Genomic DNA, 12,365 nt, shown 5'->3' with positions numbered 1-12,365 from the left:
ATAAGCGATTTCTTCAATCACTGAAGAAGAACACTACTTTCAGTAGCAGTTTAGTGGCTTGTGTTGTGGATGAGTCGCATACAGTTGAAACATGGACCGGTTTAAGGTGAGGGATTGTATATTTTAATATACAAACGACATATCCAAATCGTCGATGTTGCATTTAGACAACACATTGCAATGAACTGCTCTAAAAAAATCGCCGGTTTTAATTTTCCGCGGTCGTCAAATTGTAGAGATTTTTTGCTCTCCATTACTTTTTCGTTTCTTTTTGTTTCAGGAGAATTAGTTCAGGAGAATTAGTTCTTACGCTTTTTCGATTAGGAGGACTGCTGCGTGCTGCAGGCGACAAGACGTCGAGTAACTTTCTCTTCGAACCTTCGGAATTCTCCTTGTTTTCTTCTCTCTTCAGCGCTAAACCTGTGGTTATGAATGGGAAAAGTTCACGCAAGTTTTTGATCTTCCGATAACAGGCATTGCAGGCCACTTGCGACTCGTTGTGAGAAGCAATCACTGTTATCCCAACGTTCTTCAGAGATCCGCTCAAAACAACTCCGAATATTTCTTTTCTCGCAAACGGTTTAAATATATTTACACACGATTTCGCCACACAGTTCCCATATGTCACCTTCAGATTCGCCCGGCAAACTCTACAAACATCGTTACAATAGTTTTCTTTTTTGGGCCGGCCTCTTTTCCCTTTTTCCATCCTCCAAAGATATTCAAATTATTTCATTTTCTAGCGCAAAAAAAGGAAACAAGACATACGGAAACCGGAAACAGGTACAGAATTTGCTGCCAAAAAAGCGGCGTGATTCTGATTGGATAATTATGACAGCCAGACATTCCACAGTTGAGTGGGTTTTGCATATTTAAATAGAGGGCGGAATGAAGAAAACAATATCGTCCTTGCAGCCCGTCCCTCCTCCCTTCCTCCCTACACTCCGGCGCTCCTTTCTACGGCCTGCCACGCAGGCTACGACTAAGACGATGTCTTCAACTGCCAGATTTCTCCTTGGACGAACCCATTTTTGACGAATCTGTAAAAGGGGAAGAAATTCCTTGCACCATCTTCTCCAAAACACATCCGCGAGATACTGCACTTGCCTCCAACGGCGTCTTGAAAGTAGATCTTTGTGCTGGAATAGACCAGGAGGTAAGGCATAAATATTGAAGCAAGCGTTTGGCTGGCAACACGAACGGTGCAGCGAGATCAAGAGGATCATAAACTGAACTCACAACCGAAAGGATATCTCTTCGTGTGGGTGAGCTATGTTTCAGGTCTATCTTGAACCCAAAGTATCCGTTTCTATGCACCATCGAACTCCAAGGGCTCTTTCGAATGGTAGATTTTCTTTACTAAGGTCCAAGTTCTTTACTTCTTTGGCGCGCTCGGCTTCAGGGATGGCATCAAGGACTCTGCGACTATTACTAACCCATTTGGTCAGATGAAATCCACCTCTTGACAGCAAACATTTCAAATCACTTGCATGTTGTAAAGCTTCTTCAGTTGATGGTAAAGATTTCAGGCAATCGGCTACATAAAAGTTCTTGTTAACAGAGCTTACAACTTCCCTTGGAAAGTAGTCGCTGTTGTCCTCTGCCGTCTTTCGCAGGGCAAAGTTGGAACATGCTGGAGATGAAGCTGCTCCCAACAAATGCACAACCATCTGATACTCTTCGAGATTTTCGTCCAGGTTACCTTCAGGCAACCACAGGAAACGGAGAAAGGTTCGGTCTTCTTCGGCTACTCTAACCTGGTAAAACATCGCTTCAATATCCGCCATAATAAATAATAATAAATAAATATTTATATAGCGCCTATACTTTTCAGTGCTAAGCGCTTTACAATGCTTCAAGGGTTAAAAAATAAAAATCGTAAAATCATTACACATAAAATGCATAATCACCAAATTACAGAGAATACTAAGATAATTCATAAACTCGCTTAAACAGAAAGGTGTTCAATTTAGATTTAAACTTATTTACATCATCAATTGATCTGATGTCAATAGGCAGATCGTTCCAGAGTATAGGGGCAATGACTGAAAAAGCCCTTAAACCGTATGTCTTTAAGTTATAGGGTTCAATGACAAGACGCCACTTGTCTGAAGCTGAACGAAGGTACCTCGCTGGTTCATAAACATGGATTAGGTCAACCAAATAATCAGGAGCTAAATTGTTAAGTATCTTAAAACAAATAAGATTAATCTTAAAGATTATTCTTTGCTCCACCAGTAACCAGTGCAACTCCTTTAGAGTATCACTTATGTGATCAAACTTACTGATTGCTATCCTTTCTTGGCGAAACCTCATCAATACACCGAACAACGTGTTCGTTAAGTTGAACCCTTGAGCAACAGATCATTGCGCGACGTTCCCTGAAACTTCGCAGAACAGTCGAAAACGACTCGTATTTTACCAGGCTTGCGAGGATGGTAGATGCCGTGGTGCGGGATATACCACTTTACACAGTTTAACGCTTGCGTGTGCATGGGAACTTCACGGGCGTAGCCCTTCTCTAGAATCTCAGCCATAAAGACCTTGCAGTCAGCATACAGGTTCTTGTTACCATGGAGCTTCCGCTTCAGCCATAGCGCTCGCTGTTCAGCTTGTACCCGATTGTTCGGCACCGCGACTTCACGATCTCTGAATGGCAAAGCCATCTTGTAATGACCTTCTTTCAGAACTGCCGTACTATTTAGCATCCTTAAGAAACGCAGCTCCTCTTGGGACATCTCAGGTTTATCATCTGCACTGGATTCGGGGAAATCACCATTGTAGTAGTCCTTCAGCATCTGGTTGAGATCGTGGTCAGCCTTAGAAAAGAAACTGGATATGCGTGAGCGGTGGCTACGACGCCCTAAGGGACCATTCACAACCCAACCTACAATTGTACGGGACGCGTAAGGGCCGCCATCTTGACAATGCCTCACTTCTAGAGGATCGAGGATCTGCAGGACGTCACTGGCTATTAGGAGACCGACTTCTGCTTCTACATCCGGCAAATACACTCCACTCAAATGTGGCCATTTGTGAACATCAACCTGGTTTGGGATATCCTCCTTTGATACGGGAATCTCGGGTCTTGTGTACAAGGGAGGCAATTTGACAAACACGTTCTCCTCCAGGTCGCAAATAGCCAGATCTTGCAGAACGAAACTTTCAATGAGGCTGTTCTTTCTGTCCAACGTTGTTAAAGAAATCAAAGTTCTTTGGCCATTTACTCCTAACTGTCACATTAGGGCTTCAGTACAAAACGTGGAAGAACTGCCGCTACCCAGAAGGCGTAAGTGATTACAGGTGTCCCATTTCCTTTAGGCCATACTTTAACTGGAACAATGGCCATAGCTGTCCTCGAGGTGTCTGTCCCAACAAAGGGACTAATTCTTCCGCCTGTATTGACCATAGCACTTTGAACACGCAGAACCTCCTCGCGAGACGAAGTACTTGCTGTGGCACTGTTAGCTTCTGGGCAACGTGCAACAGAATTTGTGTGGAGAACTGTTGAATGTTTACTTGTGCAATTGACAATTGCACACGTTTTCCGCTTCGGACAATTCCTTGCTATGTGCTCAGTGGACAAACAAAGGAAGCAAAGACGCTTAGACTTCATAAACTCGATTCGTTCCCCGTAGGGGCGACTCCTAAGAGATTTGCAGCTCTCTAGGGCGTGATGATCGTTGCAATAAAGGCAAGAGACTTCTTCTACTGTAGGTAAGTCTGAACTTGGCAATTCCCTGGTGGCAGGTGAGGTCAGGCAATTGTTAACATGCGAAGCAAAACTACGTCTTTCTTTCGTTTTCTCGTGGGATCCTTTATTCAACAGAACTCGACGTGTATCGAGTCTAGGCCTAGAGTCTTCGACAATCTTCCCGAAGAGAGGGTTGGTCGCTACGCGAGCTTCATGGTCGACAAACTCAGCAAGGTCATTAAACCGGATAGCCCTTCCTTGATCCTCCATGATTTCATCCACCAAGCGCCGCCATCTTACTCTTAAACTGAACGGCAACTTCAGAGATAACTTCTTAATGGTTTCGGGTTGTTCAAGCTTGGTTAGGTTCCTACTACTCTCCACGGCATTCTTGCACCTCATTAGGAAAATGGCAAATCGACTTAGGGCTTGGCCATCCTCTACTTTCACATCGGGCAAATTCAATGCCTTGGTTTTATATGCAGCTACAACGTGGTAATTATCACCAAACTTCTTCCTGATCAGTCGTTGAGCTTCTTGATAACCATTTTCAGGTGGGAGATAATGGCACGATCGCACGAGCTCTCTCACATCTCCACTAGTAAACTGCTCAAGGTAATAGAGCCTTTCGCTACTGCTTGACGTCTTGGACTCGATTATACTCTCAAACGCTCTTACGAAGGGTTCATATTCCATAGGATCTCCGTTGAAGATAGGGACACGAGGCTGAGGGAGAGAACTTTTCTTCTGTTGTATTGCAAGCATCTCCACAATTTTATTTTGTTGCTGTTGCAGAGCGTTCTGTTGCTGATGGAATCCTAGCATTTCGTGAAAAGCCCTTTCGCTTGGCGAAGAAAGCACTTCGGACGACTCTGAAACAGCCCTTTAGTTGTTAATAGGCAAGGGGGGATGGTGACACTCTTCTTCTTAAGCGTTCTTCTTCCAGTTGAAGGTGAAACTTCTGTTTCTCTAGTAGCTGTCTCTTCTGAAGAACCGCCTCTTCCGCTTTAACTCTGCTACACGTGCAGCTTCTTTAGCTCTGGCCACGGACAATGAAGATACATTACTTCCACGCGAATCACTGCGAGAAGAACGATGAGATTTTCTACTAGAAAGTCTGGAGGCTGAGGTTCTCGACACGATCTGACTTGCAGAGTCTTCTGGTTGCAACTGAGACTCTAAACGCGCCACTTCCTCAGTTCTTTTAATCCAACCTTGAACTTCGTGGATAAAGTCATCCTTTCGAACAGACTCACGTTCGAAAGATTCATGGCACCTCAAAATGCTCGACTCGTCAGACAGGTACGACATATATACAACATGAGCTTCCTGGAAAGCAGCGACAAACTCTGACATTTTCTCTTTAACGCGAGAGGCGTTCCCTTCGCGGGACAGCAACACTTGAATTTCATTCCTTTTAATTGTAACTACCGAGAGATATCCAGATCTGGAATTCTTCAGCCGCCGAAGGTCTTCGAGTGAAATAACTTGATCTAGTGCCGCGCTAGCAGCGCCAAAGACAACATCACCACCACCGGGACCATCTTCTTTTGCCGCCATCAAATCTCGGCAAACTCAGGACAAATTCTTAACGATGTGATCTTCTTACGACTACAAAACTCCAGCGATAAAAATTCAAACACGCTTTATTCTTCATTCAACTGCCTATGACGGCGCGAACTCAACCCATGCGGTGAAAGCGAAAAGCGGTTAAGACTAGAAAACAAACAAATACAAAAATTACTTAGTAAAATGAACTAATCGTGAACAGAAACTCGACGAAAAGATACACTTACATTTGTTAGGAGCTGGTAACTGAATATCGACTGCTTGAAGCGAAGAAAGTAACAAACTGCAGAAAGCGAAAGTACAAGAACTACTCACAAGCGAAAATGACCGATCGAGAACCCTAGAAATGACTAAATTAAGCCTTAAATACCTCTAAGAGAACGAATAAATTAAGCATTAAATTCCTAATTAAAAGACTGACAACTGCATTCCTAAGAGAGGAATACAACCCCGCTAATGAGCAGGCGTTTGGATCTAACATCATCACTTTTAATTTTTTTAGAGATGCATCTTGCTCTGTATTGCATTTGTTGCCATATCTTTAGAAGATTTTTAATTTTGAATCTGACATCAAAAGTCGCATGATGCCTGGACTACCTAAGAAAGAAGAGCAGAAACGAAAGAATTCGTTTTAGATTGTTTTGTTTTGTTTGGTTTTCTTTATTTGATTGCTCTTCGCCACGCCTGAACAAAAAAAAAATCGTTAATTCATTGTTTAAGTAAGGCAAGTAAGAATAAATAACCCGGGAGCTCCGCTTTTAGGCTTGGCTAACTCTATATATTAGACGAAAGAGACAAGTGATCCTCGCACTTTGCTAGACAATTTACACAAATGTCGCTTCATTCAAGTCATTCAGTGAGTGGCATCATAGTTCAGTTGGTAGAACATTGCACCGGCATCGCAAAGGTCATGAGTTTAAATCCCGTTGAAAAGACCTGAATTTTTCAGCTGTTTATAATTAGAAACAAAGTGCGAAGTCCACTACAGTTATGCATTGCACACCCTTACCTTGAATCATCAGCTTGGGTGAGCGCGCTTTCGCTCAATTTAGCGGGAAACCAAAAGTGGCTTAAAGTGGCCAAGAGGGCTTATTACTTATTCGATGCTGACTCACGAAATGAATCCGAGTTCTCCTTTGCAGGAGTCGAACCTACGATCTTGCGATTACTCTCGATTACTCTCCACGAGACAAAATTTTGCTCCTTTTTTGATCAATGCAACACATCTGGCCCCAGTTGTTCAAAAGATGGATAACGCTATCCACCGGATAAATCACTATCCATTAGATTGCGTAATTGGTTTCGCTATTTCTTATCCACTGGATAGTGATTTATCTGGTGGATAGCGCTATTCATTGTTTGAACAACTGGGGCCAGCTGATGTGGTACAAAGATTACCTCCAACGAAAGTTCGGGTTCACATTGCAACCAGGTTGACAGTAATTATAAGACATGGCTTGATGATACTCTGGTTTTGATCAATATTTTTAATATTGCTTAAAAAGTTACAGTGTCTTCATCAGGGGGACCCAAAGTTCGTAGGTGTTCTTATATGGTCCCAATTAATTTAAAAAGAAGGTAGAGCGGATTTCAAATGAGACCAAAGTAATTGCTTTAGCCAAAAAAAGGACGGAGACAATCCAGCAAACCAATCCAAATTCGAAGTAATTACTCGTAGCCGACACAAAGCGCGGGAAAGTGTGCACGCGCGAGCCACGATTGGTTTTGGTGTCGCTTCGGATTGGTTGAAAAAGTGGCGCGAGAAATTTGAAACAATGACTGAGTGAAGTAATCATAAACCAAGGTAACTCGCTAATTACTGTCGATACTCAATTGAAAATCGCTCTAACGATGCATTCAGTTATACGTCCAAATTCAGCTTCTAGCTCCAAGGAAACGTTTTGTCAGCCTGGGCCGATGGAATAAACTTTCTGCCTGATTGCAGAAGTTTTGACAAACTTAAAGTTAACCTAAACGGCTCAAATATTTTTCGTCTACAATATTAAATTGCCCACCAAAAGTAAACATGTTTTGCCATTCTTACCTCAAACTCTGCCGCGGGCATCTTTTATCTGCCGGGCAAGACGCGCAAAGTTATCAAAACTAGCAGTAATTTGGCCCACAAAATTTCCTTGAAACAGGAATGCAAAGCAGTGTGTGACGTAAAATCGAGAATAGACCCAGGCCTCTCACATCATGGTCGTTGGTCCAAATTACTGCTTGTTCTGCTAAGTTTACGTGGCTTGCACGGCACAGAAAAAGCGAAATTGTGGGTGACAATGGTGACATATGTTTGCTTTGGATGGGAAATTTATATTAGGAACAAAAAATATTTGAGTTTAGTTGCACTTTAAAAGCACATTTTGAGCCATCATGTTGCGAACCGGAAAAGTTTGAAAAAACTCAGAAACTCACCCAAAGAAACCCCTCGTGAACAAATATACCCTTATCAATGTTAGCCTGCAAGCAGGCTGACTTGTTTGGGGCATTGAGCGAATAATTTGGAGTTGGAGCCGCCAGGGAGCGAGTATGGCCCCATTCATCTCGCCCGCTGGTAGCTCCGCCGCCAAATCACTCGTTCGATGTCCCAAACAAGTCAGCCTACTCACTGACTAGTTAATTTCAATGTCATTATCGTCTCCATAGAATACAATGCAATTCTTTCCCGTTGACGAAATAAGAAGGAAGTCCTTCAATCATAGACTTTCAGTTCTTCCGTACCATTTCAAAAATTTCAAATACTAGAAATAGCCGATTAGAGAAATTGACCCTACTACGAATGCTTCCAAACTGCCCAGAGGTCGTTCTTCTCGGCCGTTGCCTCTGGGGGCTTATGTTCCATTCACACGCAACACCACCATTTCTACCCTGCGAACACAGACGTCAGGCAAACATTATCTGTGATGGCAGGTTACATCACCTCCGAGCTTACACAAAAGACTTCCTCAGCTTCCTCGCTTCCATCCATCAATCAATCAATCAATAACTTTATTAATATGTCAGGTAGATCTAGCTTACATATACGTAAACTAATTGGGGACACCTAACTCTTAGTGAATTAAAAGTTAAGAAGAAATATATTAATCTGATCCAAAATACTAATTATTAGTAATAAGCGTCAAAATTCGCTGTGTTTTAAACTAGTTCCCTAAAAATATCTTGACATGTCAGTGTCCCATAAACCCATGTTTCAATCAAACCAAAGGCTGAAGACTAATCCTCTCCCAGCCCACTATTTTCAATCCATGAATAAAAATCTAGATCCCATAATTCCCACTCAGCATTATTTTTTCTATCTCTAAGCGGACAACAAACGTTAACGCGAGTATTATTTACATTTATTATAAGACTAGCTCCGTGAGCAGGCAAGATGAGCCAAATCCCGCGCTGTGATTGGCTACCCTAGCGGGCAAGATGGAGTTATCTTTCCCACTCGGGATTTCTCGCTTGCTCCCGCAAGATCAAAGATCATTTTTTGGTGTTTTAAGTCATGTAGTAAATCCTTTATTGACCGAGCTTGTTCTGTCAAGATGGCTGGATATTGGCCTCCTTCGTTTTTTGCGTGTTTATGGACCTCGACCATAAACACGCAAAAAAAAAACTTGGCCAATATTCAGCCATCTTGACCTCACACTTGGTCAATAACCCATATATTTATAGACACTATAGCCTGCAAAGCAGGCGTATTTTTGTTTTAGTAAGAACTATTGGTCGACATCTTGGATAGCATGACTAACAGAGTCCTGAGGCCAGGCAAAAAAATTGCACTCAGTGAGAGGAGGACAGTATGAACGTCTCAATCCTCTACCGGCTGTATGCTTTCAAAATGACGGCCCATTACGAGCTTTAGACCATGAACAAGCGTCCGCCTGCCAAAAAACGCGTGCTCTGCAGGCTATTGGCACTATCGTGCATACACCTTAAGTAACATCGTGGAGTTTAAAATATCCTGTATTTTTTGTTAGTTTCTTTGCTTAAGACACTATCGCTCTGAACTAAACCCAGCAATTGAAATTGTTGTCAAACGTACAATAAGGCAAGAAGCGTTGATGCAGGAGTCCGATGAAGAACTATATAATTGAAATGCCTGTTGGATGATAAACGCCTTCTACGATTTTGCCTTCCGCTTTAATTGAAAGCTTCAAATGCCGGCCCACTTTAGTTTCACAGATTAAATATATTGGGGAAGGAATATTAATAATTTGTCACTATCATGATTTATGGTGAACGTTTTGACAGTCAAACTCAACTGAAGACGGATTGAAACATAGAAAGTAGAAAGTTACGTAAATTCATCATCGTTGATAAAGAAATCTCGGTGCCAGTGATGTTAGCTCACTAAATGCAAACTAAAACCTTCTTTACTCAAACCGTCAAGGATGATTGAAATAATGATTATGTACACGTAAATTTGTACAATTTAATGACCTACCGTGATACGAAATTAATAATAACTTCTTACTAACCGAGCGCGAGAGCCGTACTGGGGAACATTGGCCCGAGGTCGTGGCAGTACGGACGGAGCGCAGCGAGGTCCGTACAAAAACGACCGAGGGCCAGTATTCCCCAGTACGGCTCGAGCTAGCTTGGTTAGTAAGTAGTTTATTATATGGCTTTTTAATTACCTTTTGCTTTGTTCTTGCAAGCCCGTAATCGGCCCGTGGGCGTTACTTAGCTCTTATTAACCGAGCAGGAGGTCTGTATGGGAGAATCTTGACCGAGGTCGTGAGTACAGACCTCACTGCGTTCGGTCTCTACTCACGACCTCGGTCAAGATTCTCCCATACAGACTGACTAAGCTCGGTTAATAAGATGTTTATTATATGGCAAACTAGAACAATTTAATTCGTTTAATGTAACTGGCTTGTACTAACTGACATTTTTGCGAACGGCGATGAGTGGCGATGAGCTGAACTTAATTCTGTCAAAGTTTGCTCGCCATCCTCTCTTTTGTCATCATGCTGTTTGGCACTTCCATAAATAAATATTGGTAGAAGAAAATACTCAATATTTTTGCATTTTAGTTTGCATCTTTTCACCGCAAAACACTACCGGACTAGATGCCGGTCTAGATGGGAAAATCTAGACCGCGGTCAATATCGATTTCAGCCAATCAAATTCGTGAACTTGGTAGTTCCCAGTCCTTGTGAGACAGAACCATATAATAAGGGAGAATAATGCCCTACAATTCAGTCACAATTAGCCAATCAGAGCGGGCGTTATATCGGCTACAAACACAAGCCATATAATAAAAACTCATAAAAAACAGAAAAAGAAAAGAAAATGCAAAAAGGTCTTAAATACCCAATAATAAACAAAATTATGTCTTCTTTCCTGTTTATCGGTTGGAAGATAAATAAGTTCTAGGTGCTTTACAATTGAAGTTCTTGTTTTGTGAGGGGCGGCAGGAAATATTGACCAATCTAAAAAATCCTTCGTATCTTTTTAGTTGAAGAGGCTGTCATGCATGATCATACCTTCAAATGAAACAAATTAACTTCGAATTCGCTGGTAAATACTTCGCAAGTCTTAAATATCTGATTCAGCTGCAGAATTGTCACGGTTGCGCACAACATTTACAGATGCAAATCTACTGGAGTGGACAGCAGGGTGTTTGGTAAAAACTGCCTTGAAACCATCCCGGTAATTTGAGCTGCGGAACGCGTAAAGAACTGGATTTAAGCAGGAACTGCAGGTCACCAAAAACTCAAACACACGTAAGAGAAGAGACAGAGTTTCCTGGTTAGAGATAAGTTTGCGGCGGTCTTCCAGCGCGATGTATAGAATAAAGGAGCCGTACGGAATAAAACAAACGTAAAACGCAACTGTTACGCTTATTAAGAGTTTAGCTAGCCACTGTTTGGTACGATCATCTCCATTGCCCGACGGCGCCTCCGCACAGACAGTGTGGCCTAAAAACAACCCTCGGATGATTTGGAAATAACAGTACGCAAAAACGACAAACGGTACGAAACCCAAAAATACAACAGTACAAATAACATGAGTGCGAAGTAAAGAAGCGGCCTCCAAACTGAATGGACATATGCACCTTCCATATCGTTGACTGTACTTGTTTTCTGAAAAATCCGGAAAGCTTATTGAGATCGCTCCGATCCAAATAAAAAAGACAACGTATTTAACATGTTCAATGGTTAGTCGAAGTCCCGTCCTCATGGGCTTCATCAGTGCGTGGTAGCGTTCTATGGCCAGAACGGAGAGTGTTAGGACAGAGCTGGCTATTGCCACACTTATGATAGCGTTGCCTGTGAACATTTTGCAAATATAATCGCCAGTTTTTCCTGAAGGATGTATGGGGTAAAAAACAAAGCTGTAGGTTCTTGGGCACCAAAGTAGAATGACAATATCGCTGACAGCTAAGTTGACGAGAAGAATATTTGTGGTCGTGTGCATACTTTTTGTTTTGCGAACCACAGTTATAACGAGACAGTTTCCTGGAACCCGTCGATCAACAGCAACGAATACAGAACAGCAAAAACCACGTCTACTCGCTCGATCGTATACTTTTTAAAGTCTCGAAAACTGTTCAAATCCGTTTCGTTAACCGACATGATTTCCGTTTTGAGCCCGTGTAGAAACGTCGCGAAGAGATCAATTTTAAGTAAAAGGTTTCCTGTTTCGTTTTGCTCTTTTTTTCTGTAACTTTTTCGATTTTCAACTTCGAGATCCAGCGTCTAACCAGAACCAAACTGACGAGTCAATAACCGTCATATATCCTCTCTATACTCCTTCTCTTTCACAACTGACTTATGAAACTCAAATTGAGTGAATACTTGAATCCCATCTTTGCTTGCTAATGTCACGTGACCTGGTCATTTGGCCGACTTATTTCTTCCCGTTCAATAAGAAGATTCACCTAAACGGTCAGAATACAAATTTTGTAGAACTCTGTGGGAGATCTTCATTAAACAGTTTGATTGAGTTGGTAAATCTTGATGGTAATTATCAGGGAGACCTTGCTTGTAAGCTGCATTTTACAATCTCATTTGACTAAAGTTTCATTTCTTCTCCTTAGTTCCTACTTTCGCCAATTTAAGTGACGGATGTCACAAAACATTTGACATTGTCTCTTGTCAAATTTGAC

The 12,365-nt window shown here is 42.0% G+C and overlaps 2 protein-coding genes and 1 pseudogene across 2 annotated transcripts; all 3 read right to left on the bottom strand.

Annotated features, from left to right (window-relative positions):
• Positions 1-1,283: 1,283 nt before the first annotated feature.
• Positions 1,284-1,787, bottom strand: LOC138002488 (uncharacterized). Its single transcript, XM_068848524.1, has one exon. The coding sequence runs from the start codon at positions 1,785-1,787 to the stop codon at positions 1,284-1,286; it is 504 nt and encodes a 167-aa protein (XP_068704625.1).
• Positions 1,788-2,339: 552 nt separating this feature from the next.
• Positions 2,340-4,519, bottom strand: LOC138002487 (uncharacterized). The gene is made up of 2 exons (XM_068848523.1): positions 3,329-4,519; positions 2,340-3,233 (listed from the first exon to the last, which is right to left on the bottom strand). Exons 1-2 carry the CDS (start codon positions 4,517-4,519, stop codon positions 2,340-2,342), a joined length of 2,085 nt encoding a protein of 694 aa, XP_068704624.1.
• Positions 4,520-10,792: 6,273 nt separating this feature from the next.
• LOC138002486 (QRFP-like peptide receptor) lies at positions 10,793-11,832 on the bottom strand (annotated as a pseudogene).
• Positions 11,833-12,365: the final 533 nt, after the last annotated feature.

Source organism: Montipora foliosa, chromosome 5, assembly GCF_036669935.1.
Source record: "Montipora foliosa isolate CH-2021 chromosome 5, ASM3666993v2, whole genome shotgun sequence".
NCBI lineage: Eukaryota > Metazoa > Cnidaria > Anthozoa > Scleractinia > Acroporidae > Montipora > Montipora foliosa.
The sequence above is the reverse complement of the archived record's forward strand: the minus strand, read 5'-3'. Positions and strand labels throughout refer to the sequence as shown.